We start from the raw sequence: 25,702 nt of genomic DNA on the forward strand, positions 1-25,702 counted from the left end.
ACTCTTTATCATAAAATAAAATAAAAATAAAAAATAAAAATAGCAAAATAAATTAAACTATTTTTATACTCGAGATGTTTTTTTAAAAAAATATTTTGAAAATTGATTAGATTCTTATGGAGGAAACGATCATCATCATATAAAATTAAATTATTTGGTCAAATTTGAATTATTTTTATTTTTATTTTTTTGAGTGTAATAGTTTCTTAACTAATATATAAAACTATTATCTGAAAGAAAAAATCATTTGAAAGTAAGTAGAAACTCAATTTTAATGCATTGTTTAACTTGTATTTCTGATCTCTTTCATGAGTGGATTTCCATGATTTCTACGGATGCTACTTGGTCACCAGGTCCAAGTTGTGCAAATGAAGATAATAATCTATCTTTAGGCAATACAAACATATATATATATGCTCTTGTGTTTAGATTACTTGTGTATAATGTTTCAATGGACTTTCGTTAAGAGGCATTATTTGACTTATGAATTGTTCTTAAATTCATACATCAACATTAGCATATTAGTCGGATTATAATATTTTATATAATAATAAATAGATTAAATAACTCACATTTTAGCAACAAATTTTTTTGTCTAAATAATAAAATTCGTAAGCTAATTTATTTAAATAAATTTATTAGTATAAATATAAAACATAAAATCAAGAAAATAAACAAAATGATTAAAAGGATTTGAGGGGTATTTTTGTCTTTACCTAGATTAGTCCCTTGGTATTAGATCTCATGTATTACTAATACCACCAAATGGAAGGTATTAGTTATACACCCTATAATACCATGTAGGGTGTATAACTAATCTAAGGATTAGTTATACATAGACCCAAAATTCCTACCAAACATAGTACTAAATAATACCACACATAATACTTGGACTATTTCTCCTAATACTCCCTACCAAACGACCCCTAAGAGTTATAAAAAGCTCAAATTTACAGAGCTCCAGCAAGGTGTATAGCATTGGGAAGGTGTAAAATTTTAGTTCCCTTGACACTTCAGATCATAGTAAGGATCAGAGGAACCTTGCTGTCGAAGCATTAAATATTTGCATCTGAACAACTTGCTTCTCCCTTTACTCTTAAGACAGCAAAACTTTTTCTTTTTATTATTTCTGTTTGGACACAACTGAGTGGAAAGAAGACATGTTGTAAAACATCCTGCACCAAGGAAAATCTCCTTGTTCACACACTATCTATCATGAGAATCAGACAGTTTCAGCGACACTAATCATTTTTTTTAATGAAGTAAGGTTTTGTATAGCTGGCATCAACCAAATGCAAAGTTATAAAAGATATGTTAGCTCCTACAACAGTAATGGAAATGAGCTAAGAAACCAAAATCAGATGGAACATTTTTTTAGCATACCAGGAATGGAGATGAGGTCAGGACTTCCAACCATAGATCTAAGCCACTGAATTTTACTTTTGCCCTCCTTTCCGCCACTATAAACTCCACGAACAGCATACAGATTGGTGTGAAAACCTCTACCTTCAATGTCCAGCTTATCCATCCGAGGGATACCTGAGAAGAAGCAAATTCATAAATAAACTTCTATAAATAGAATTATATAAAACTTTTAAAATTACCCAACAGAACACATGATTGATATGCCAGCGAACAAGTTAGGTTATTCAATTTGTCAAAAGAAATATAAGAATTATTTCAAGATATATTAAAGCTAAGACGTCAACAAGGAAGAATATCCTTGGTCTGCAGAGGGGAGGGAAACACATACAAGGATGAGCCGGTCACAAGGGGGGAAGTATCAAGTAAAGGACAACAGCATATTTAATGTTGGCCCGATTAGGCTAAATTTTACTTATCCAGAAATATATGAGTAAAAGGAATGAAAGAAATTCAATGAGCTAAAACTAAGTTGAAGTATCTGCCTGGCAATAATCAAAAAGACTCCAGCAGCCAGCAGCACGAAAGATAGTATTCAATATTCATAATGGCATACAAGAAAGCTGCAAAAGAATTACTAAAATGGCATGTCAATTTTAGGCTCTGCCTTAGGCATTAACAAATTTCCCCTAACAGAGTGAAACAAATAAGAAATCAATCATAAGTTGCTGATATTTTAGGAGGACTTTCCCAAGCAAATTGAACTAACTGTGAGAAGCACTCAAGCCTTGTAGGAAATGGAATGCTGGCAAGAAATGTAACCAATCCAAAATCGAACAGTATGCTTGGCTTACACAAAAGGGAGGAGAAGGGTAAAAGGTAGACCAACTCATTGATTTCCTTACATCCGTTGGATAAAGCATGGATCATTTACGTTTTGGTTGTTTGGAGTGGGAAGGAAGTTAAAGAAAAGGATGTACTTCCTCCTTTTTGTCTAAATCATAGGGGAATGAAAATCATGACCTTCCACTTTTACTTGCCCACTTTTCCTCTTCTCAAACTAACCAAAGACAATACATGGTGACAGTGAGTGACTGCACTTTTTTGACCATACACCTGATACAAACACCGACCACAACCAAATTTTAAAATAAAAGAAAGAAACAAAGGAAACCCAAAATACAATCTGCTACAAATTCATGTCAAGAGAGGAATGTCAGTTCGGGACACTTCACACACGGCAACAATCAGGTATGTTTTACCCATCTCACAATTATGGTTATCTTTAAGTATATACAAGTGGAAACAAGATTAGAATTTAGAGCTACAAGACCTGGTGAAACTGAAGGAGTTTCAGCATACACTGGATCACTTGACCTTCCAAAAACATCAGACACGATGCATTCACATCTAAGAGAGCGACCTATGTCCTCAAATCGTAACCTGTATGAGCAAGAACGTTGTGATGGTAATGGCTCAAAGGACTTATTATTTCCTGTTTCAGTCGAAATGAACCTGCAGCAGCCAATAAAATATCAGAAGCTTCTCAATATACTCTACAATAGAACCTCCAGAAGCAATGCAGTCTTTGGATTATGCTAGATGATTCAATTGCAGTTTGCAATCTTGGATGCAGTAAATTATACATAAGAGTCAAGAAGTAAATCATATCAAGATAACACCAACTATATGTGCTTCCACATATCCAGATATTTAACCAACTAACCCAAAATTATTTCCAGAGATCCAGATATAGAACCAATATCATTCACGAAATACGAGCAGTTTTTGGTTCCTTTTTCTCCGAATATAGGAAAAGTAGCAAGTGTGGCAAGAGAAATCATCTCTATATTATCACTGTCTAACTTGACATGAAATAATATCTAGTAAAGAATAATCAGCCATTAAGGAAAAACAGTTGATTCCCAGCATATCAAATGATGAAAACAGAGAAGTACCAAGTATATTTGATATCCTTCCTATACTTTGCCCATACACGCTCTTGAATTTCACTCTTTGGAATAATTTCAACAGCAGTTAGTATGTCTCCTTCAACAGCCTTCCCAGTAAGAGCCAGCGTCTCAATTCTTGGAATATCTGTGGACATAGCGTAACTGTCAGAAAATGACCTTGGTAAACTTTTCACAATTATTGAAAAGGACAGTATTCTAGATAGTGAATGGAAAAATTCTAAATGAAGAATGCTCTACAGAGAAGCAAAACCACTAAGGAATATTTGCTGAGCTGAACATTTGACAGATAATCAAAAGGTTGGACTGTTGGAATTGTAGTAGAAGATTGAAAAACTCTTCTTTTCTGTTAGATTGTCCCACGTTGATTGAGGGACCTGTTGTTGTCTCCTTATATGGTATTCGTGATACTCACCTCATTGTATTCACAATTGTCAGCGATGAGTTTTTATATTTATTTCAAAACAATAAATATGACTTACTTTTATAGAGCTAGACTTTGCAAGTAAATAGATTTTTCGCTTTATTGCTCTAGCCTTTAGACATCCTCACTTGGTGACTAGTGTGTCTTTGTGTTTTTGTGTTTGTAAAAGGGAAAAAGAAAAAGGAAAGGAAAAACCAGATTTCATCACTCTGTGGTGAAAGAAGGGGGAAAAAAGGAGAGGCAAAAAGAAATATACAAGTAAAGGAAGAGAAGAATCAGCCATGAATGAAGAAAAGGGCTAAAAGAAGATCTAACCATAAAAAAAGTTCATCAAACAAGAGTGGTACCCTGAATGCAGAGGTAGTTGCACCTCCTACTTCTGTCTGTTAACCACTGCACCATTTGTCGATTGAAGATCATGGGTGCTCACTAATTTATATATCCATCTTTTCACTAATTACCTAGTTACCTATAATAAAATCTAAAGTTTAAATTGGAAAATGTGAGTTCTTGGGCACCTAATGGTAACCACGTGGGTTCACCACCACTGAGAAGAGACTTGATTAACCAACAATGTACAAGAGGGATACTCAGAGGAGTTTTAGTCTACATACAATATGATAGATAAATTTTCTATGTTGTCTAATAACATAGCAAATACTCTATACTTGAATAGTGAATATCCAAACATATCCTATAGAGTTTAGACTACAATAATATTTCACTTGCTCAAATTCAGTGAATCTAGATATGTGTGAAGATAGACATGTATTCTCTTTATACTCAAACAACACCTATAAAAAGGTCTGTAGTGCATTTATCAACTCACTAGTCACCAGTACATCGTTCTCTTATATTCATTTCTCAGTTACTTCTAAACTTTGCCGTAATGTCGCAATGGCACCAAAACAGTTAATTGTGTGAAGGTGAAGAGTGGCAGTGTCTATCTCAAACTAGTACAAAACCAACCCATTCATAAGGACCTCTACATGATGGCATAAAATAGACGACTACCTTATGCTATGATAAGACAAATACCTGGGAGAATCACATGAGTTGGCTCGGATAACTGATGTTCACCAATAATTGAATCTGAACGAACTGGCGTATATCTGCAAATTTTGGGTAACATGTTTTAGAAAGAAAAAATATACATGCGCCTCTTCTTTAAAGTTTTTCCATATGTCATTTGTTTATTTTCATTTTTTCTTTAACAAGATTATTCAAAAAAGAAGAAACAGAAGAAACGCTCCTGCAAAAGACTAGAAATTCAACTGCATGTATAAGCATCAACTACTATGCCTCTGTATCTTACAATAAAACACTTCAAAATCCAGTCAAAAAGTTAGAAGCTGTTACCCGAAAAGTAAACGACAATTGTAATCTTCATCTACAACTTCATAAGTTTTAGAACATGCTCCATTGATGAGAGTGATTGTTCCCTCATCAGTTTCTCTGTACCAGCTAAACAAGCTTGTTCCTTCATGACCACCAAAATATTCTCCTTCCCCAAGGTAACTACTGGATGAGAGCTCCTTTGCATGAACATTAGAAACTACTGGAGAAGCTGCCACATATTTCACAAGACATCTTCAGTACAACACTTCAAAATAAGCAAATACTCCATATGTTCCATTTTATATGGCATTCTTTCCTTTTTAGATTGAATATCAGGTAGGAGTCCAGCACCCTTTAATTGAAAGCTCTGAAATAGAATATACTATCTCATACTAAAAGAATTAAAAATGGAAAGCTTTTGAAGGGGTGGAACTTGATTTTGAAAAAATGAAGAGTACTGTTTTGTCCCTAGTTTACTTTTGGTGTACTTGTGAGGTCCCAATTTGTATAGAGGATTGGATCTCTTTTGTAGAGAACCATATTTTGGTGTAGGTTCTCTTCTTTTGGTATATGGATTGTATACGGGGTTTCCCCCCAAATGTTAATAAAATTATTTACCGTATCACAAATTAAAAAAAACACTCCAAGATATTAGGTTGTAATCAATGATGGGGAAGGGAGACATAAATCTAATCAGGAGTAGGAATCAAGGTCTACCTGGGGAGACTGGAGACTCGCAAACTGATGCTAATGGGTTCCCAGATTTGCCATCGATGCGAATTGGCAGCCAATATAATGACAAATATGCTCCCACATCTTCAAGCGATGGCGTATATGATCTGGTAAATACATATTCAAAAAGGATTACTCACAGAATAAACAAACATGAGATGTGTTCTTTTGAGGTTTTTTCAACAAGAAGTCAAAGTTAGTAATTATTACTCTTAAGAAGACTTACATAGTCCTTGCACAAATATGTACATCCTCTGTAACGCTAGGCAAGTTCAGCAGAGCAGATTCATGAAGCTTATTCTTACTCCGATACCAAACATATTCACTATCACCTTCTTTCCCTCCAAAGTATCTCTGATTGGGAACTATTGTCTCGCCCTCGCAGCATTTAGGAATTGACAATTCAACACCAATTGGGTCCCCTATCTCAATGCAAGGTCAATATAAGGTAGAAGTACTTCATATGAATGATTTAACAGCAGAATAAAATGCACAAAGTCAAACAGTGTAATTATGGAGGTTTACTGCATGGAGCAACACAAGAAAATAGTGCACATAAACTGTTAAAAGTTCGTGAAAATAAAAAGCTGTTAAAAATTGGAACATCTGAGGAAGTTCATATTCTAGCTAATCTGCTAATGTCATTCCGGGATCATGAATAATCAAAGATATGTTATTTGGTCAAAAATATCCTGCTCAGGCTTCACCAAAACAGAATCAATTCATGTGATTGATTGCAGAGAACAAAAAGAAGCAGAATTCAAATGTCTGAAGAACTTGGCAAAAATTATTGTCAAGTCCTTAGTGGAAGAACGGTCATGGAAGCAGACTTGTGATCAGAATAGTAGAACAGAGGCATACATCAAACCCTGAACTTTCAAAGTACACTTTTCAATTTTGTTGGGAAACCTAAAACAGCACCAAGACTGATGTTTTTGCGTTATTTTTCACGCATTTGCATACCCAAGTGTTGTAAAGAAAAATGTCACTCGCTACTACATGAAATAATCAATTTCTGATTATGCTACAAATATGATTGGCACTGAAAGTGCCTTTTCTAACAAAAGATTATGTAAGAGCAAATGACATACCAGGAGCTACTGGGCAAGACAATATGCTCCTACAGCTTCCTTTTAATGTATCTTTGCGGATGGGAGTATAAATAAGCTCTATACAATTACTGACATCCTCAAGAGTCAAATCCAGAAACTCTGCCAACAAAACTGATTTACTCGACAAGTTTTTGCACCTTTATAATAAACTATGACAATATATGTCCCTACCATCACAGCTTATTTTGTCTTTGCCACCATCATGATTCACTCTAAACCATTCATGTATGCATTCTCCCTTCTCCCTGCGCATGAACACTTTCAACTTCAGAACAAACCAAAACGAATACAGAGACTCAAGTTCTAGATGGATGATTTTAATATGTAACTGTACCCTCCACTATAAGACGCAACAAAGCTCACACGTTCTCCTTCAACCAAAGATCCTTGAAATTCAAGTGAATGGCAAGTCGGTGGCCCTGTAGTAAAGGGTTTTAGATATAACTCATATCTAAGTATCATTTTGAACTTAAAAAATAAGGCAATCAGCATGGTTGCATGTCTGTCCTAAATAACTAGCAAACTGAGTAATCTTGTTATATGAAAAAAAGAAAGTAATCTTATTAACTTCCAAGCAACCAATTCAGAAGTTGAAAAACTAATAATAATTCATGTTGACCTATTCATATGCAGAGATTCATTTGGTAATACCTGGAACAATGGGTCCAACTTGTTCCGAGATAACAATAGGACCACAAGCCCAATCATTTCGAACAGGTTCACAGGATACAGATATAAAATATCCAATATCATCAATAGACACCTTGTATGAGGATGTCATCTCATCATTGACTTCTATGTTTGTTCCACTTGAACTAGTCTGCACAGTAACATTCATACTAGTCAGCTTATTTGCTTGTAAAGAGGATTAAGCATTTAAAAACGCATTTAAATACCCGGAACCAGCGGTAAATTGAATCTCCCTCTTCACCACCCCAGTATTTCTTCTCAATGCTTAGTGTGGTGCCTTCAACTGCAGTTCCGGCTATTCGTAGAGAAAGCAATCTTGGAGTTCCTAGACCATACAATATCAAAATAAGAAACTTTTTTATGAGTAACACAAAGAAAATATTAGGTGACAACTAATTAATGAAATCCAAGTCCATCAAAAAGCAGCATGAGCTTTCTGCAACCATATTCCTCTAGTGAACTTTGAACAGTGTCAGAGTATTTAAATATGTGTCGTGCTTGCTGGAAAAGAAAAAAATGCAATAAGGCTTTGAAAAGAGGATACAGACTTTGCTAAGTATTTGCAAAAGAAGCTTTCTAGCTCTCTTCTTAAAACCAGGTGATAACAGCAGAACCTAAATTTCATCAGATACCAGTTAAGTAACAAATGATAACTAAACTCCAATAGTACAATAGAAGGTCATGTTCATAGCTTCTTTCAAGAAGAATCTGGACCCACTTTTCCAAGAAAGGTTAAAAGTACACTTCATCACAATCTGAGATTGTTTTACATAAACCCTATCATTCTATTATGTTTTTTTGTGAGGAACACCAGAATATTAAATTTTGTGGCACCCAGGAAGTGATGTATACAGGGATCATAGCTAGGCCTATGGCTTAACTCATGGAGTTCTATGACAAGAAAATATATCAGAACCTGGACTGCAGCAAGCTCTGAGACCATCAGTAAGCATTAAGAATAATGTATGCTCTAGGATATCTACAGAAGACTAAAAATCATAACAATTCTTAAAATCCGTCCCAACGTGTGGAAATGTATCATTACCTGCGCGAACACGCTCCTGTCCTATACAAGTTTTTGGCTCGCCCACTGTCCCATCATCACGAACTGGGGTACATTTGAAAGATATGAATTTACCAATTGCATCTTTGGCAATACGATATTGAAGAAGACCAGAAAACTCGGGTATCATAGCACCTAAGCCATTTTCAACCTGCAGTAAGAAGAGCCGATCAATGATAGCTAAAAACAGCAACAAAAGAATGTTATATTAAGTTTAAGAAAAAGTTAAAATAAAACTATCATGCAATCTAAGAACTGTTAGCTAGCCACTTACGCTGTTATCCCCATAAGGCCATAACTACCTTAAACATTCAGAAACTGCGATAAGCATGGATGAGCTCACGATGTTCACAAAGACAATCTCTTTGCTCTAGCTTTTGATTTGTATAAAACCAACGAAGTAGTCCATGACACATGTACAGTTTCAGTAATTAAGACGTAATGATAACCCATGTAATGAAATTGTATCAAAAGTTCTTCAAATACAGAAAACAAAAATGGTCTTTTCTTCATAACAGGTATATTTTCATTACAGCAACATAAATTATGGAGCATATGCTTTCATAAAATACGACTCAAATAGACTTTGCATCAGTTGTGTACGAAACAACAATAGAATCCCTTTGCTTTTACTTTACATTCTCAGTGCTCTGCATCCCTCATATGATAAGTCAGTGTTAATGTTTCTTCCTTTTATTTCTTGTTTTTTTTTCATTCTGTTTCTTTAGGGAAGTTGAGAATCATCCCATGTTTAGACAAAGTTCATCACTAACTCACATAGATAAACGATTATCCAAGATTTACATCCTCATTTGTTACTTGAATTTGATGAAATCCTGAAGTATCTAATTTAAAATTCATTTGAACTGAGTAAGGGATACTCTGCTTCAGAGAATATTCTCACTTATTCTCAGATCAGCACCATTCATCATTTGGTGTCTAATAACATACCAATCCAAGAGAGTAGCTATAAACATGATCAGTTATTTTTCTCTCTGCAGTCCGGATAGGATTCTGAAAAGAGTCTAGATAATACAGAGCCTACAATCATGTTGAGACAAGAACACAGCATTCTACCTCGTGAAGATACCAATTGTAAATACTTTTTCCCTCATGACCCCCAATATAACCATAAGATGCGGTCATTATTCCACCTTCGGCGTAATCCCCAGTCAGAGATAAAAAGTTAAGGTTAGGTGGAAGAGCTGCAAAAAAGCATCCATGTTGATTGATTATTCAAAGTTAAGAACAAATGCACAAAGTAACAGATGAAATTTAAATGTATTATACTTACTCTCTGCAGCTCTTTCAGAAATGACAAAGACTGGTTCACCAGCTTCGCCATCTGGAGTCATCGGAGTAAATTTTGCAACAATATAGTAACCAACAGCTCCTAAAGGTATGCGGAACGCCTGTAGAAAACAGACATTTACTGATTTCATGCATCATTTTATGACTAACTAATGGTTATTGATTTGATGCATCACACGTAGGACTGATATTTAAAACCTTGACTTAATATCTATTACCTTTGCAATTTTGGATGTACTCAATGCATCAAGATAGCTCTCACCCTCAAATGTTGATGAACTTGTTTTAAACCACTGAACTCTGCTGGCTCCTTCAATTCCTCCGGTAACGATACCAGTTACCGTTATTTTACTGCCTTCCTTTAGTTCACCAATTATCTTTAGATGTGTCACTTTAGGAGGAGCTGGAACAGTTATTTAGATTTATAAGATCCACAAACCGACATTGTTTCACTATGCAGAATACTGATAACTTATAACCAAAATTATATCAGATTTTAAAGAAGTTACATATGCATTTTGGTCTATCAAGTATGGTTTGTATAATTGGCTTCAGCAAACCTAACCAGCATGTGACACTGGGAGGTGGTAGGAGCTGAAAAGACCAGAACAAGACAATAGAAGGAGAGAGTAGAAAAGAGTGAATTTTCTTGTGAGGTGGACCAACAAAGGGTCACTTGTCAACAAAAAAAAAATGAGTGTCTGGCAAAACTTATGTCAGTTGCATGAGATATAATCTAAAATTTCTCTATATTATGTTGTATACTCTTAATTTTTGTATATTTCTCTTACATAGGAGATTTTTCTATTACTACTATAATTGTTGACCTTAAACGAAAAACTATGACCGACACACCTAAACATCCCATCTTAGATTGACCGATTCGACAAAGTATCGTATCTCAATGTGAACTCATTCCCTGACAAAAGATTCATTACATAAAACAATCTAAGGATGTTAAGTTACGAGACATTAGAATAGCAAACCTTGCTTAACTTTCTGTGACACAAGTGATACAGATTTCCCTTCCTGTCCTGCAAAGCACAGTCAGATGTAACAACGCTCATGGACTATTAAAAAAGATGGAATTAAGTTACAAAATATTACACCTTGAAAATTCACCGGTACATAAACAAAAGCCAAGCAGCAGCCAACATCCTCTTTTGTCAAAGTATATTCATTCATACCAGATGACACCAGCACAAATTCCCTGTCTCCACAACCCAAGCCAAAGAAAAGGATACAAGGCAATTTAAAAGACTTATCAAACAAGATCAACCAGGTGAAAAAGCGGACATCAAACCACATGAAATAGCAGTATTTTGGGAAGTGTATGATTACCTCATCTAAAAGCTTAAACTACTAGATAGAACATATAGTTGTTTCCTAATTAGTGTCTTCAACAGACTCCATCACGAGCAGGCAAGTTTCTTGGTCATCACAAAGAAAAGCTTTTTTTTAAGAAAAAAGATCAAGGTTGGCAATGAGAATTGAACCCTGGACGTCTATTTGTTTCGACACCATGTTAAGAAAATGGGCATAAGCACCCCAAAAGGTACCACAAATGGTAAGATTTCCAAGAAGAGATATGGTGACTACAAATCACACTTAAATCATGTGAGATTCTGACAAATAGTTCATCACACAAAAGTGTATTACATCAGAAAGCAAGCCAGAAAGTTTTTGAAGGATGAGCCAGAATTGGCGAAGTGTACATTGTAGTTGTAGCCACATCTGAAACTATACAAACCAGCTAGGGTAATGCCTGCTTAGCTTTAAAAAAGAATGGCTTTGTGACTGCTTTTTCAAGGTGAGACGCCAAGAAGTTGTGATCACTTCCATTTAGTAGTCACAATTGCGTAGACTAGAGGAATTTAAAGGCTTGGTTCACGCAAGTGCACCACAGTTGAATGGATGTGGTTTTATTATAGATTGCAGGATTTGCTAGAAGATTATGTGGCAGGTGTACTAGTAAATACTACTTTAGTCTTTATGAAATATTTTGAGTATCTGACTCAAAACAATAAGGAAATGTTAGGGTAACACTAGACCTTTATAAACCGCTTTAGAAGCCTCCATTAACACTTATGTGGGACATATATAACTCAACCACAGAACCACCCTGTGATAATCTGATTTGTAGTTTAATTAATGCAAACTTACTTGTGTGGGAATAAGATTAATCAAGTTTGGTCTGATACCATGTGAGAAGAATATGAACATCCTACCCAAAACCTTAAGATAATGGGTGCCCAAAACCTTCATAAACTCTTTCAGAACCCTTCTAAAACCAATGTGAAACTGGAACATATATAACTCAACATTGGAAAGCCTTACACAATGATGTGTGACCTATATAAATAATTAATAAACTTAGGGTGTTCATACCCCAAAAGAATTTAGGCAAGATAGTTATTTGCACCTGTTTGAATAGACAAGCATTACCAATCCAAAAAAAAAAACAAAATAACAGTAATCTTCATGAATAACTAAACAACAACAAACACAATGCAATCCCAGAAGTGGGGTATGGGAGGGTAAAGTGTATGCAAACCTTACCCCTACCTTGGAGGTAGAGAGGTTGTTTCCGATAGACCCTCAGCTCAAGGAAAAGCATGTCAAAGCAGATTGAAAAAGAAATAACAGAAGTGAAGAAATCATAGCAAAATACTAAAGAAAGCATTCTGAAAAAAAGAAGATAATTGACTACAACAAAATAGTGCGATAATCGAAGTACAAGAGACTGTAGATAGTAACATAAATTGAAGGACAAGACAACTTACCCTGTATCCTTATCTTCACGCAACCACTCGAACTTGCTGGGTCCTTCTTTTCCTCCAAAATATCTCCCAATTCCTCTTATGGTATTTCCTTCAACAACATCTCCAGAAATTTGTACATCACCCACTGATGGGGGAGCTGCAACAGAAAATTCTAACTTAGTGACCACATCCTGCCATCAGGCAGTTACCAATAAAACTAGTTCAAAAAAGACTGCTTTGTAAGATGGACCAAAATGAGCTCAAGAAAATAGGTGATATCAATCCCTGAAGCCACTGCTTCTGTTTTGCATAACTTAGAAGCTGCACAGTAATGATATATCTCCATTTAAGAGGAAATTATTTCTCCCATCAAGCTACCATCTTAACATGCAAAAACCCTATGTAGAATGTCATTGAGAAGCTCTAATATAATTGACATAGAAGTAAACCATATTCTATATTTTTTGGTTAAACTTCTACTTTTCCTGATTGAGGAATGAACAGTTCTTCCATATTAAATAATTGCCTGTCATATTGCAGCCTTCTTGGAATCTAATGACCCAAAAACAAAGGACTCCCAACTCCATACCTGCTTTCACATAATCTGTTATAGCATATTGAGGTTCTCCTTTGGCACCTTCCTCTGTCATAGGAGTATACATAAACATCAAACACGAACCAACATCATCAAGCATCAACTGATATTCCTCTTCTTCAGCACCAACAATGACCACTGGATTGCTGCTCCACGTTTTCCTTAACCAACTGAAAGGTTAAACCAGAAGGTTACTCCTCTATATCAATGGTGGACAAGTTTTGGGAAAAATTAAGAATATCAAAATCTGAGGAGTGTTGTGACTGCAGTTTAAGATGATCATCTTACCTTGAAATGCTTCTCCCTGGGGTTCCACCGCACCATGCGATTTCTGCATGGCCTCGAATTATATTTCCTTCTAATAAATCTCCAGATACTTCAATCTTCAACACTTTCGGATGTCCAGTTCCTTTACCAAAAAAATAGAAAATGAGAAAAGGAACAAGAAACAGAAGAAAAGATGATACAACTGACAGCCAATATAAAATCAAGAGACAATTAACTAACAGTAAGACATGCAAATAAAAAGACTTCAGCAGAAACACAGCCATTGAAGATGACAGAGGCAACAGATAATGCATCTTCTCAATACATCTACAGGATTGGATATAACTTCTTGAGCTAATTTAATGTTTCAATTTTTTTAACTGTTAGTTATACTTATCAAAAAGAATTCAGAACATTATCTTTGCATTGAGAGATTTGACTTGGTTCGTAATAATATGAAATATACACATTTTCTTCTGACAAGCAATTGCAGTTAACAGGTGCTTTAAAATCTGACAAATGAGATGTTTTTCTTGTTTTCTTCTCTTTTTTTCCCTTTCTGATAGGACACATGCAAAATGTAGTACCTTAGCAGCCCCTAGTTGTGTTAGTTGGACCAGAGTAGATAAAAAAGCATAAGGTCTAGTAGGATTCTCAGTAATCCCTGTATGATTCTCATTAACATTGCCCAAGCACTTAACAATCTTCCTATGTGATATTGGACATAGCATAAATTAGCAAGCAAATACATTTGCAAATTCAGAAATTGAAATAAAATTCCTCAAACTTATATTTGCAATTCAACTATTCCCACTGTCTCAAAAATAGTAACAGAGTACAGATCTGATGAAGGGTCAAAGGATCCAAACTCAATGTGAATCCAACAATCTATATCAATTTCTTTTTTTTTATTAAATAACACTTCTACATATTTATCTAGTGAAACTACATAAAAGTAATACAAATCACAATCTTCTATAGTTTAGAAACCAAAACAGAAAATGCAGTACCCAAAGATAAAACTATTTCCTTTCCCAAATAATCGTGGTGTCATTCTTTTTGGGACAGAAAAGTTCTATATCAAACACAAACTCATTTTTCAATCTATCATATATTTCAAATATCTCCAATAAAGAGGGAGTAGTCATTTCATCATTAACTCTTCTTTTTTCATAAGTCACGTCATCATTATTTTGTTATTTCCTATGTACAAAAAAATAGCATACCAGGTGAAACTGGAGAAGATATTGCAAAAATAGTGGGATATTCTGTCTCTCCCAGCTTCGGCGTACACTCAACTTTCAAGATTCTACCAATGTCTTCATGCTTTGGCCAATAGAACTGATCATAAAAAACTAATATCATATAATGATGTCTCATGGATATAGAAACACAGAACCTCAAATAGAGTAGCTAAAAATTATTACCTCCCTCGTTGCGCCATGTATTTCTATGAAGTTTGATGGAGTTCTCTCTCCTATAAACCATTGGTATTTCAAGTCTATGTCTGAATCAGTACTCTCAGATTCATCCTTGACAAAATTGAAGTGGCAATAGCAAGCATCTTCCTCAAATGGATGGTCAATAAAGGCTTCTTTGAGTAGGAATCCTTGAGGAAGTTGTTCCTTCCATTGCTCAAGCAGAAAGCGAAAAGTTGAATCTGTGGAAGAGAGAAGTATTACAGAATGAATTAGTCGAGGTGTGTGCAAGCTGGCCAGGACACCACGGTTATCCAAAAACAAAAAAGTATTACAGAGATGAAAAACATTATATCTGAAAATCAGCTGGCATACACATAATTAATCAAATTTTAATTTAGTAGAAGGGCAAAATGGTAATTCAACTTTTCACTTTGGAGCTTCCCACTTATAATAATATATGATGATGATTATAAGATGATAACCTAATACGGTTTAGCGCATTCTCAACTGTACACAGATGAAATGCAACTAAGCAAGTATGTTTGAAACCAAGCATACATCAAGAATGCTTCAGTTTTTTTATTTCTACTTGTACTAAATAGCCATCCACTCAATCATTTAAACTACAAACAGTCGGCTGATGTAAAATCTATGAATAATTCATGTATAATATGTCATGTGTATAACCATGTAGGATTAGTGTACTATCTTTGTATACCGGCTGGAAAAGTAAACAGTGAATCAACCAATTATTTGTGTAAGATCCCTTTTGTAAATAAACAAAAAGTGGAATATCCCCAGTATACAAGTACTAGATCACAAGAGCACTAAACAGAAAAGTTACATCCCAAGAATCTCATCCAATCATCTATGCAACAAGTGATTGCCATTATGCTCCAAGAGTATACAAAATTAACACTGTATTCTTGATATGTGTCATCATATTCCTTCAAGCTCTATTAACACTGTTCTGTTATATATGAAAAAAAATTATCGAGAGCACGTCATGTGAGGTTACCCTCTAGGGCTAGTTTTTTTGTCTTATTCCCACACATTCTCCTGTTTCCAAACATCAAATACTATAATTGTGTCACTGAACTAATGTCCATCAAGCTAAGTGCAGCACCACCAACATATATTCTCTTCCAAGCTCCAAGAAGCAAACCACAAAGACAGAACAAACACGCGTGCACACAGACACACAAAAACAAAAACAAAAAATCGGAGAATGTAGATTGGTAGGAAATTCCATCCTGTCACAATTAGATGGCGAAAGAAACTTTCCATGCTGTTAACAGTTGTAAGAAAATTCTAGCTAAACAAAACAACTCAGCATCTAGCTTTCAGGGCATGAGTTGGAGTTGATATCCCATCGAAACAGCTGTGGTTGCTTTCATTCCACACAACTCAAAAGATGACGGCAGGAATCATTTCCCAGACCTTCTTGATCGTTTTGTCAACTCTCCAAAAATCCAGCTAGTGTAAGCTTCCTTGGTAAACCGAGGGAGGTTCCAGGATAGTCCACAAATAGATAGGAGTTGGGACGAAATTCTAGACTTATGCAGTAAGAGGGCAGTGAAGAAGTAAGTGATTGACACTCTCAAGGCTTTGGATTCTCCAAGTTATTGTTGAAGAGAAAAGTTGGATTCTCTCTCCTATAGCCTCTAACTTTTGTTTATATCTCCTCCCGAGACTGTTTTACACCTTTATCTTGCCTCTCACCAGCAGAACTATGAAATGATGTAAACAAAAGAAGAAATCGAAAACAAAATAATTCCACGGCCACTTGATTAAACATTGTGTGTCTTCACATAAATAAGATTGGATCCCACAAGAAGACTAGCTCCTAGCAGTAACAGATCACAGATGCTAATCCAATCTCAATAAACTAGTCAAAGTTAAACTTTTGTTTTGATAGACTAGTCAAAGTTTAACTTTAAGCATGGATATGTACCAAACCAATCTTGGTGTATACAACACAGCATATCACCCAGTTCAACAAACAAATCTTACACATCTAGTATCCATTCAACTAACACTACTTAAGGATGTTAGGAAACCTTTTGTGAAAAATATGCATACAGAGATTATCACTGAATCGGACAATAAAAGAACAGCAGTTTCTCGAAAACTCACCAACTGCTTGTTCTGGACGACAAAATTCCCAGCCACCTCTGATGCACACGGGAGTGTGAGAAGGATAACGTTTAGCTAGAGCTATCTCCTCACGGGAGAGATCTGAAAGCATATAATTTCATTTAGAAGGAAACAACAAGCAATACTACGAAATGAGAATTCATATTCAACAGAAATCATAAGATGCAGCTACCACAAGAAAAACAAGGATTGACCAAAGTATTGTACCTCTATCATTGAACTTCTTTAAAGTAGGACCGACAAGCAAAATGGAAGCAGCCTCTAGGTGTGGCAGCCTAAGGATAGGATTCTCCTCCACGCGTAAATGCTGTAGATTGTCGTGGAAGAAAAACAAAACTCAGGCAAACTAAACAAACATCCTTGGCATACTATATAATACAGCATTCGACATAAAAAAAAATCTAGATATGGAATAGTACGTGCACATTAATACAGAACATTTCTAATTCACATGTGCACTCAAATGAAGAGAGCTTTCTGTGTCCTCTATCATTTTGTGAGTATCAGGAATTTACTGAATCAAGTCAAGATCCAAAAAAAGTTATCTTATAAAGAAGATGACAAGTAAAATAGCTTCCTATTCAGCTATACTATGAAATATATAAGTGATGCTACAGTAACCTTTCCATTTTATGAGAATGTTACTGTAAGCTCAGTTTAACACTTTTAACTAGAAGTGGTGCATATTATAGCTATCAGGATCTCTCTTTATTTTGTCGTATGACCAGTCACCAATCTAACACGAATGAATTAGGCAAACATTAAGCATACTTATGGCGTTATTGCATCCAGAGCCCATCAACACTAGATAGCGTTTTTCAGATAATATTTTGAGGCATCTGAGAGACTCGGACAACTTAAGTAAAATTTATTGGGAACAGAGAGGGAAACACTAATTCTGTTGATAGTTCATCCCTGTTGGCTCTATCTTTCCCCTCCTCCATAGCCAAAAGGAAAAAGACCAAGCGAGGAAAATACAGAAAAACAGGTGATTAGGTGTTCTTTAAATATGCCTATATCTTTTACCTTACCGTCATTGATTTGATTCTTCAGTAGATGCCAAGATCCAAATAAGAAGTAAAAAATCTAGTAATTCAAACTACAAGACATAAGAGTAATTTTGATTAATCAGAAAAGATAAAAGTAGCAAATAAATGGAATTGGATACTATGATGTTATTGGGCTGCAGCCGTTTTAACTTTTATGTGGATCGTTATTACCAGTAGCACTTATACCAAATTATGCTGTTAACGCTTGAAGTTTCATGATTCTATGAGAAAGGAGCAAAAAAAAAAATGAAACTCACCGACTAAGTTCCTTCATGATTAATTAAGAAGAGTAGAGACAGAGGTGTATCAGGTTGCAATCTGTTTATTTTCATAAATGTGCTACTCAAACTACCTGTTAAACTCAGTGACTATTGGATTACCCAGTTATGACCCCTTAAAACTTTCTAATGTTGTAACTCCTTAAAATAGTCTGCCTAATCAGGAACATGCATTGTGCACATACCCACATGCCACCACTACAAACAAATATCACTCCTTAACCAAAGTAGAAACATAATGTCATCATTTACAAACACATTACAATAATCAGAAATTGACTAGATGTTCATTACTAACCTCAAGAGAAGGTAAATAAGGGAATCCTTTCAATGTAGAGATTTTGTTCTTGCTAGCAGCTAAGACCTGCAAAGGAAAAATATATGTGATGTAGGTTCTAACCATACAAGCAGCAAGAAGTAAGAAATGATAAAAATCAGAGATTAACCTGTAACCGAGGCTGACTGGCCATTGAAAGAGATTTTAACTTATTCTGAGCAACAGATAGGAACTGAAATTTAAGAGTCATAGAAAAAAACAATAAGCTGGTCTTTTTTTCTCTTTGATAATTAAGAAAACAACAATAACCTAGAGTAGGCATTGAAAAACTGAAAACTGCTGTGAGTATGAACAAGGAGTGAGGCAGACGTTTAAAGACTTACTTCTAAGTTGGGAAGCTCTGGAAGGCTTGTGAGTGATGTAATTTGATTTCCAGCAAGATAAAGTTGCTAAAAGGTCAAAAAGTTGAAAAAGAATGACAAATTACTTCAGAGCCTTATCAATGAAAGAGTAACCGTTTAAGTCTTTGAAACAAAATAAGACATCAAGAGAAGTGCTGACCTGAAGGGCTTTGCAATTCTCAAGTGGTTCAAATCCAGGACCTTTGAAATCATTGAAGCTCAAATCAAGAACCTAAACAGACAAATATCAATATACTATGAGTGAAAATAACTAGACAATTGCATTATCTTCGCAAGTAGTGTCAAAACTCAAATTGAAGAAATATACTTTTTTAACTGTACAGAAATATACAAAGAAAACTGACCTTCACCCTAGTCAGTATCTCAATACCATCCAACACTGATAAGAGATTATCCCTGAGGTAAACAAACTGCAAAACGAAATTTCGTTTATATCTTTTTGTATAATCCATTATTATACCCACATAATACTGTACGAAATCTCAATTTTGTTGTCAAATCTTGTCACAGAAAACACTCTTGGAGACTCAAATGGGTTTCATTGTTCATTCAAGTCTATGGTACTCGGACTCTTCAAAAAAGTCAATGGGTGTGTGTTGGATTCTCCAGAAGTAGTGTATTTTGGAGAATGCAACAGAGGTGTGGCATCGAAAGTGAAGAGGTCCGCAACTTATATTCTAGTTACCTTATAAAGGTAAAATAAAATGGAACTAATGTTAGTTACCTCTAAAGTTGGCGACAAGTTCAGCCCACCATTGTTGAGACTACGTATTCTGTGGCCCCTCAGATCCAAGCGCTTGATGAAATTAAAGGAACGTAGGTTCAATAGTTAGTAAGATTACTAAAGAACCTTTTTTCTAATGAACATAGGGAACATATCCTATGTCGTAACCAGAAAACTTTCAACTGAAGCAAAATGGAGAACAGAGATTTTATAAACAAAATGGACCTTCAAGGTAATCATGCTGAACAAAGCACAAACAGCTTTAAAAGATTAGCATTGAACTATTTTAGTTAGTAAATCTGCAAAATATGCTCGTGTATTATGAAGAATACTTACCAGCATAAAAATCTCGCAATGATAGCAAGTTCAACTAAAACATAAAATATTAACCAAAGACCCAAATAACCTCTCTTTGCACATACAAAGTGTTCTTGCAAATATGTTATTTTCCAAAATCACAATCTATATACTTGCATGAATATATTGTTTACTTAACCTATACTGTGACAGTGATGTTGACTTGGTATTGCTAGGTATTTTGATAGGCAGAGAAATGCCATCAATAGATAGACTGAGCAGCATTTTTCTATCAACAAGAAGATAAACATCACATTTGAGAGCATTTAACTTAAAAGTCAGTCCAAGTTTACAGCTGATCAAACAAATAGATCAAGCACTACTTGCCACAAGAGAAGAGAACGACAATCATAAAAGTCAATAGAAGACAATCAAAGAAAACCTTCTCTCCTCGGAAAAAAAATGGTATCAGATGAATTTATTGTATGTTTAGAAGCTTTTAGGTGAGTGGTATAGTTCAAAGCAAAAGAAATTCAATACATACTCCAATCTCCATCAAAAGCAATTGAAAATAGAGTGCACTTGTGTATGTACTTTAAAGCTTTTCCATTAAAATATATAATTCAAAAGCATATTTAGCATCAAAAATCATGTTCTATTTATCTTGATAGGTAGAAGAGCCAATCAATATAGATAAGTGGAATTTGTGAACCAAAATTTTTGTAATAGCTAAATAGAGATGGAGGTTTGGAATTCTTTAGATAAAGCATGTGATATGACGATTAGTAAATGCATGGGAAGCCACTGCACAAGGATCTTTTTTTAATAAGGTCCACCCACAGCCCAAGGTTCTAAAAACGGAATACAGATGTATGCCTCACTGTCAGCATTAAAACCATTGATTTGCTGCTTGAGAACTGAGTAGCTCTCAATTTAAGCACTTTCAATAATATTGTTTCATGCTTGTCATAACCCTTACCTAAATGCTTTGCTTTAAACCTAAGAATGAGGTTTGTTCTTAAAGAACACCCTTAGAAGAAAAAGATACTAATGGAGCAGCTAATATGAGAAGGTAATTTATCCACCTTCAGGAGAGGTAAAATGAACTATTGTTTTCACTCATCTTCAATTTAACACCAACTAAAATTATTTTTTGCAACATGAAGAAATGAGACATAAGTTATTACCACATCATCGCCAGCTTTGATTTCCACTTGAGGAAGCATGATAAGACGTGAATCCCGACCTTCAGGAGTCCCCCCTTTCTTCCTGCTTGATGAATTACTACTTCTGTCCAACGATTTTGACAATGAACCAGCCTTCGACCCAGTGGAAACAGAAGGTGACTGAGCAGCTGGAGAAGACAACTTCGTGGAGAACTTTCTAGTTGAGACACTACTAGCAGTACTCTCCAACGATGTAGACGCACTCCTCCTTACAGAGGATAGTGATGGCGATGATAATTTAGCTGAGGTCCTCTTAACAGATTCTTGTTTGCTTGCATCAGAACTAACTGATACTCTTGGAGTCTTTGCAAGGGGTGAAACGGGAACTGATCTTCTGATCTCTGAAATACTTGATCGAGTAGTAGTTCTGGTACTGGTTGATGGCAATGTGCTTTTCCGCATTTCGGGAAGCGATCGCCGCATAGGATCTGTTGCCAAAGAGTTGGTCTTTTTAGCTGTACCTGAAGCAACACTACCACTAGCTCGTTTAGTTACTGTTATTGGCTGCTTGTCAGGCAAACCGCCAGTGCTACTCCTTCTTGTGACTGGAGTTGTTCCTGAAATTCGTGAAGTGCTACTAACAGTCGATTTTGTCAGAGATGACTTGACACCTCCGGGAGTAAAATCAGCACCATCTGCTATTCCAGTTCGCCTCTTCACAGTCCCAGCATTTGTTGCCCCATTTTGAGTTTTTAAACTTGGTCTCACTGTCCTTGATTTTTTCACACTCTCTGCTGATGATTGCTTTAGTGACTCTGAACTTTGTGGATGTTCGACAAAATCCTGCAGCGGAGATGGCTTCTCTATTATCTCTGGACTTTGGTTCTCTTCCACTGAGTCTTCATTGGATTTTAAAACTGAGTCATCCATTTGCAACCAGTTCTTCAAGACCAATTATCTGTCCAATTAAAAAACAAACAAAGCAAGCTAAATTAGCACAGCAGACATCATCTTTTTAGAAAAGAGAAGTACTGGCAAAGCACTATACAGAGCAGCACCGACATTCAAAGAAAGCACAGTGAAAATTATAGTATCAAAAAGTCTCAAGTCTCAAATCTAACACAAAAGTGCTGTTCTTTAGCTGAAATTCAGGCACTTTCTGTCACATTCCCTCAGAACCCTGCTGTAAATCACCACTCAGAATAAAGAAAAAAAAAGGCAAGAATGCACCTTTTCTGCCTAAAATTCAAGCACTTCTTTTCCAATTCCCATAACAATTCACTAAAACCCCATCACTAAAATGAACCAAACAGCAGCTTCTTTGCAGCTAAAATTCAAAACAAAACCCAAAAAAAAAAAGCCAATAATGCAGCTTCATTTAACCAAATAGCACCTTTTCCCATATTCCAAAACAACCCCACTAAAAATCACCACTCAAAATACAAGAAAGAGTCAAGAATGCAGCTTCATTAGAGCAAAAAATCAGAAACTTTTTCCACCATTCCTACACCACAAGAAAAAGAAAACCAAAACAGTTGGGTTTTCATACGCACCTAGTTAAAGTCTAGATCTGGTGAAGAAGGGAGCAAAAAAGCAGTTCAACAACTACCTAGAATTTTTGTTCCTTTTTCTTTAGGGTTTTTGGTGCAAGAAAACGAAAAGGCACTATAGTAGTAGAGAATCCATATAGGAGTTTTCGAAGCGTGGGAAAAAGCGAGGTAAAGTGGGAGAGAGAGTGGGAGAGTAAATGTAACTGAAGCTGATAAGGAGAGAGAGAGAGAGCCAATGAGAATGGTGACAGGTGAGAAATATATGGGACGGGAAAAAGACATTACAATACATACATTATATATATTCAAGCAGAATTGCTTTCTTCCTGAAATCCGCAACCGTTGTCTGCACGCTGGCGACTGAGCATGTAATGCCGGGGGAACATTCAAATTTTTACATTATCCATTTTCTAGAACATAGTTTATACTTCAAGCTCGACTATCTATTAATCTTCGATCTTCATACTCTATTGACTAGAGTCCTTTTCTTTTTATTTGTCCTCCAATTTATCATTGTCAATCTCTCACACTTTCCCATTAGAATATACGTGTTTATCTCTTTATATATCTAAATTTTCTCAATCTCTTGATTTTCGGTATATAGATTAAACTTTATGAATTATGAATTACATAATACATATATTATAATACATAAATTAATAATTGTAGTGTTATTCATGCTATCTGCAATTCTTGTTGAAAGTTTGGTACATTTGCCTAAAATTGGAATATATGATACATAAAAATATGTGTATGATTTTAAATTGAATGATCCATGTTTTCAATTATAACTTTCTAAATGCACAATTAAAGTGATTTTCAATAAAGGACAATTTTATCTTTTGAATAGTTTGACTATGTATAGCTAATCATATTCTTATGCTACATTGGATGTGAAATAAAATAATAGAGTACAATAATTATTGTATTAAATACTCCTTGTGCTACTAATACTAAATTTGAAATGACAACTAAAAAGGTATAAAAAAATTATTCTCCCTAATTACTTGTAACCTCAATTACCTCAATTGTGTCCTAAAGATCAAACTAACCTAATTTCATATGTCTAATTTGCATTAGAAGGTAAATAGCAATTAACAGCAATTAAACAAACATCCGTCAAGATATATGCACTAGATCATGCATAATTACTTATACATGTGTTATAATTTTTGCAATTCCTAGCTTCCTACATAATTTTGTGTGTGAAATAAATGTCATTTAAGTTTTATACACATTTATGTCTTTAGTAGATTAAAGATCTTTCTCCATTGATATTTTGTAGCAGGTTCAAATGGTTAAATCATTTCAGAATACAATTGTATCATTCATATGTTGATTTCTAACACATACGCAGAGTCAAAAGCAACGAAGAAAAACAGAAATGTACCTTCAATCACAATTGTTCAAGTGTTGTGGAGAATCGTCTTCGGCTTACACAAACTTGTACCGAGAAAATGATAAGAAAGATCTTAAGAATTTTCTAATCTATGCCTACCCCAGTATGTGCCGGACTAATGCAACCGCAGACACATTTATAGATAGGCTAAAACTTTAACCCTAGGGACTTTATCATAAAATATAATTGTCCTAAGGACTCATAATTAAAAGTGTCTTTCTGTCGGGAGAACTTCGGAATATGCTTAATTAAAAAAACACCCTGCCCCCCTTCACACACACATATATATAGTAACCGTTGAACCCTCTTTGACTTTTTGTGTGCTTAATTCTTTTATCCACCCCCCGCCCCCCTCCCTCTACCCTTCCTTTAGTGAAAATCTTGATTTCATCACTAGTGTGGGTCCACATTAAATATCTTAGACGTTAATCTTACATTCTCACTTGATCCACGTATTATAAATAGCTAATTCTTTATCGATAAACATACTAATAATATGGCCACATACTTTATACACTCTATTAAATTGTTATGCAACAGTCACTTTAACTATAACACATTATTAGGTGAATCGTGACAATCATGTTGTTAGACAAAATGTTCAACAATTGTATGAATGAACTTAATATAAGTTATTCAGAATCAACTTTATTAATTGAATAAATCACATCATAATACATGAAAATTAAAATTTGCACTCACGTATAATAAGGAAATAATAGTCTCGACAAAGTGTTGGAGAAAAAAGCAAGACTACAATGAGTTATTAAGCTTCATATGAATTACATGTTGAAAACTAACATCTTGTTCTTGACATCAATCTTCATTCTATCGCATTATTTTGTTAGGTGTTTCTAATTCGATATACTTCCTACGTCTATTTTTACTTGTTCACAATACTATTTTGGAATGTCCAATAATACTTGTCTAATTTATAAAATTAATGAATAATTTATCATATTGTGTTTATTTTACTCTTGTTATCAAATAGTACTATTTTATTTTCAATGTTTAAATGACTTATATCTAATAAGGATGATATAAGTCAAGTCATTTACTGCTTCTTAATCATGTGTCAAGTCAATAGTAGACAATTATTGTTGAACATAGGGAGTATTGAACCATTTGCTTTCACTTTCAGGAAATTCAGTGAATAAACCTTTAACTTGTCCCTTGTATGTGTACCTACCATAATATTTTTATATATTCTTATCATATTTTTTTATATGAGATCCAAACTTCAATTTTAAAAACTTTAAAAGCATCAAGTGCGGTTGATTTATTAAACAGAAAATAGATATTTATGTATCTTAAATAGTCATCAATAAATGAGATA

At 34.8% G+C, this 25,702-nt stretch overlaps 1 protein-coding gene across 3 annotated transcripts in view; it reads right to left on the reverse strand.

Annotated features, from left to right (window-relative positions):
• The window catches only part of LOC125836770 (187-kDa microtubule-associated protein AIR9), a 31,559-nt gene extending 8,361 nt beyond the window's left edge, over positions 1–23,198 (reverse strand). The window contains exons 1-33 of one of the 3 annotated variants that reach the window (XR_007443466.1): positions 22,971–23,198; positions 21,439–22,375; positions 19,955–20,026; positions 19,575–19,640; positions 19,370–19,441; positions 19,192–19,257; positions 18,978–19,040; positions 18,830–18,895; positions 17,412–17,511; positions 17,184–17,285; positions 15,054–15,286; positions 14,853–14,967; positions 13,648–13,768; positions 13,354–13,529; positions 12,786–12,921; positions 11,112–11,212; positions 10,989–11,036; positions 10,221–10,405; positions 9,986–10,103; positions 9,769–9,896; positions 8,674–8,842; positions 7,835–7,953; positions 7,590–7,758; positions 7,273–7,357; positions 7,110–7,183; positions 6,918–7,049; positions 6,053–6,248; positions 5,812–5,933; positions 5,116–5,323; positions 4,795–4,868; positions 3,321–3,459; positions 2,696–2,877; positions 1,384–1,539 (exon numbers count right to left, since the gene is read on the reverse strand). Coding sequence is in view for 2 of the 3 variants with exons in the window: in XM_049515973.1 (XP_049371930.1) it covers positions 1,384–1,539; positions 2,696–2,877; positions 3,321–3,459; positions 4,795–4,868; positions 5,116–5,323; positions 5,812–5,933; positions 6,053–6,248; positions 6,918–7,049; positions 7,110–7,183; positions 7,273–7,357; positions 7,590–7,758; positions 7,835–7,953; positions 8,674–8,842; positions 9,769–9,896; positions 9,986–10,103; positions 10,221–10,405; positions 10,989–11,036; positions 11,112–11,212; positions 12,786–12,921; positions 13,354–13,529; positions 13,648–13,768; positions 14,853–14,967; positions 15,054–15,286; positions 17,184–17,285; positions 17,412–17,511; positions 18,830–18,895; positions 18,978–19,040; positions 19,192–19,257; positions 19,370–19,441; positions 19,575–19,640; positions 19,955–20,026; positions 21,439–22,347 (4,702 nt within the window). In the remaining variant the exon portion in view is untranslated. The remainder of the gene's footprint in view (positions 1–1,383; positions 1,540–2,695; positions 2,878–3,320; positions 3,460–4,794; positions 4,869–5,115; positions 5,324–5,811; positions 5,934–6,052; positions 6,249–6,917; positions 7,050–7,109; positions 7,184–7,272; positions 7,358–7,589; positions 7,759–7,834; positions 7,954–8,673; positions 8,843–9,768; positions 9,897–9,985; positions 10,104–10,220; positions 10,406–10,988; positions 11,037–11,111; positions 11,213–12,785; positions 12,922–13,353; positions 13,530–13,647; positions 13,769–14,852; positions 14,968–15,053; positions 15,287–17,183; positions 17,286–17,411; positions 17,512–18,829; positions 18,896–18,977; positions 19,041–19,191; positions 19,258–19,369; positions 19,442–19,574; positions 19,641–19,954; positions 20,027–21,438; positions 22,376–22,970) is intronic. The other 2 variants (XM_049515973.1, XM_049515975.1) reach the window with 2 other exon arrangements.
• Positions 23,199–25,702: the final 2,504 nt, after the last annotated feature.

Source organism: Solanum verrucosum, unplaced genomic scaffold (genome assembly GCF_900185275.1).
Source record: "Solanum verrucosum unplaced genomic scaffold, falcon-dt-bn FXZP01000278.1, whole genome shotgun sequence".
NCBI lineage: Eukaryota > Viridiplantae > Streptophyta > Magnoliopsida > Solanales > Solanaceae > Solanum > Solanum verrucosum.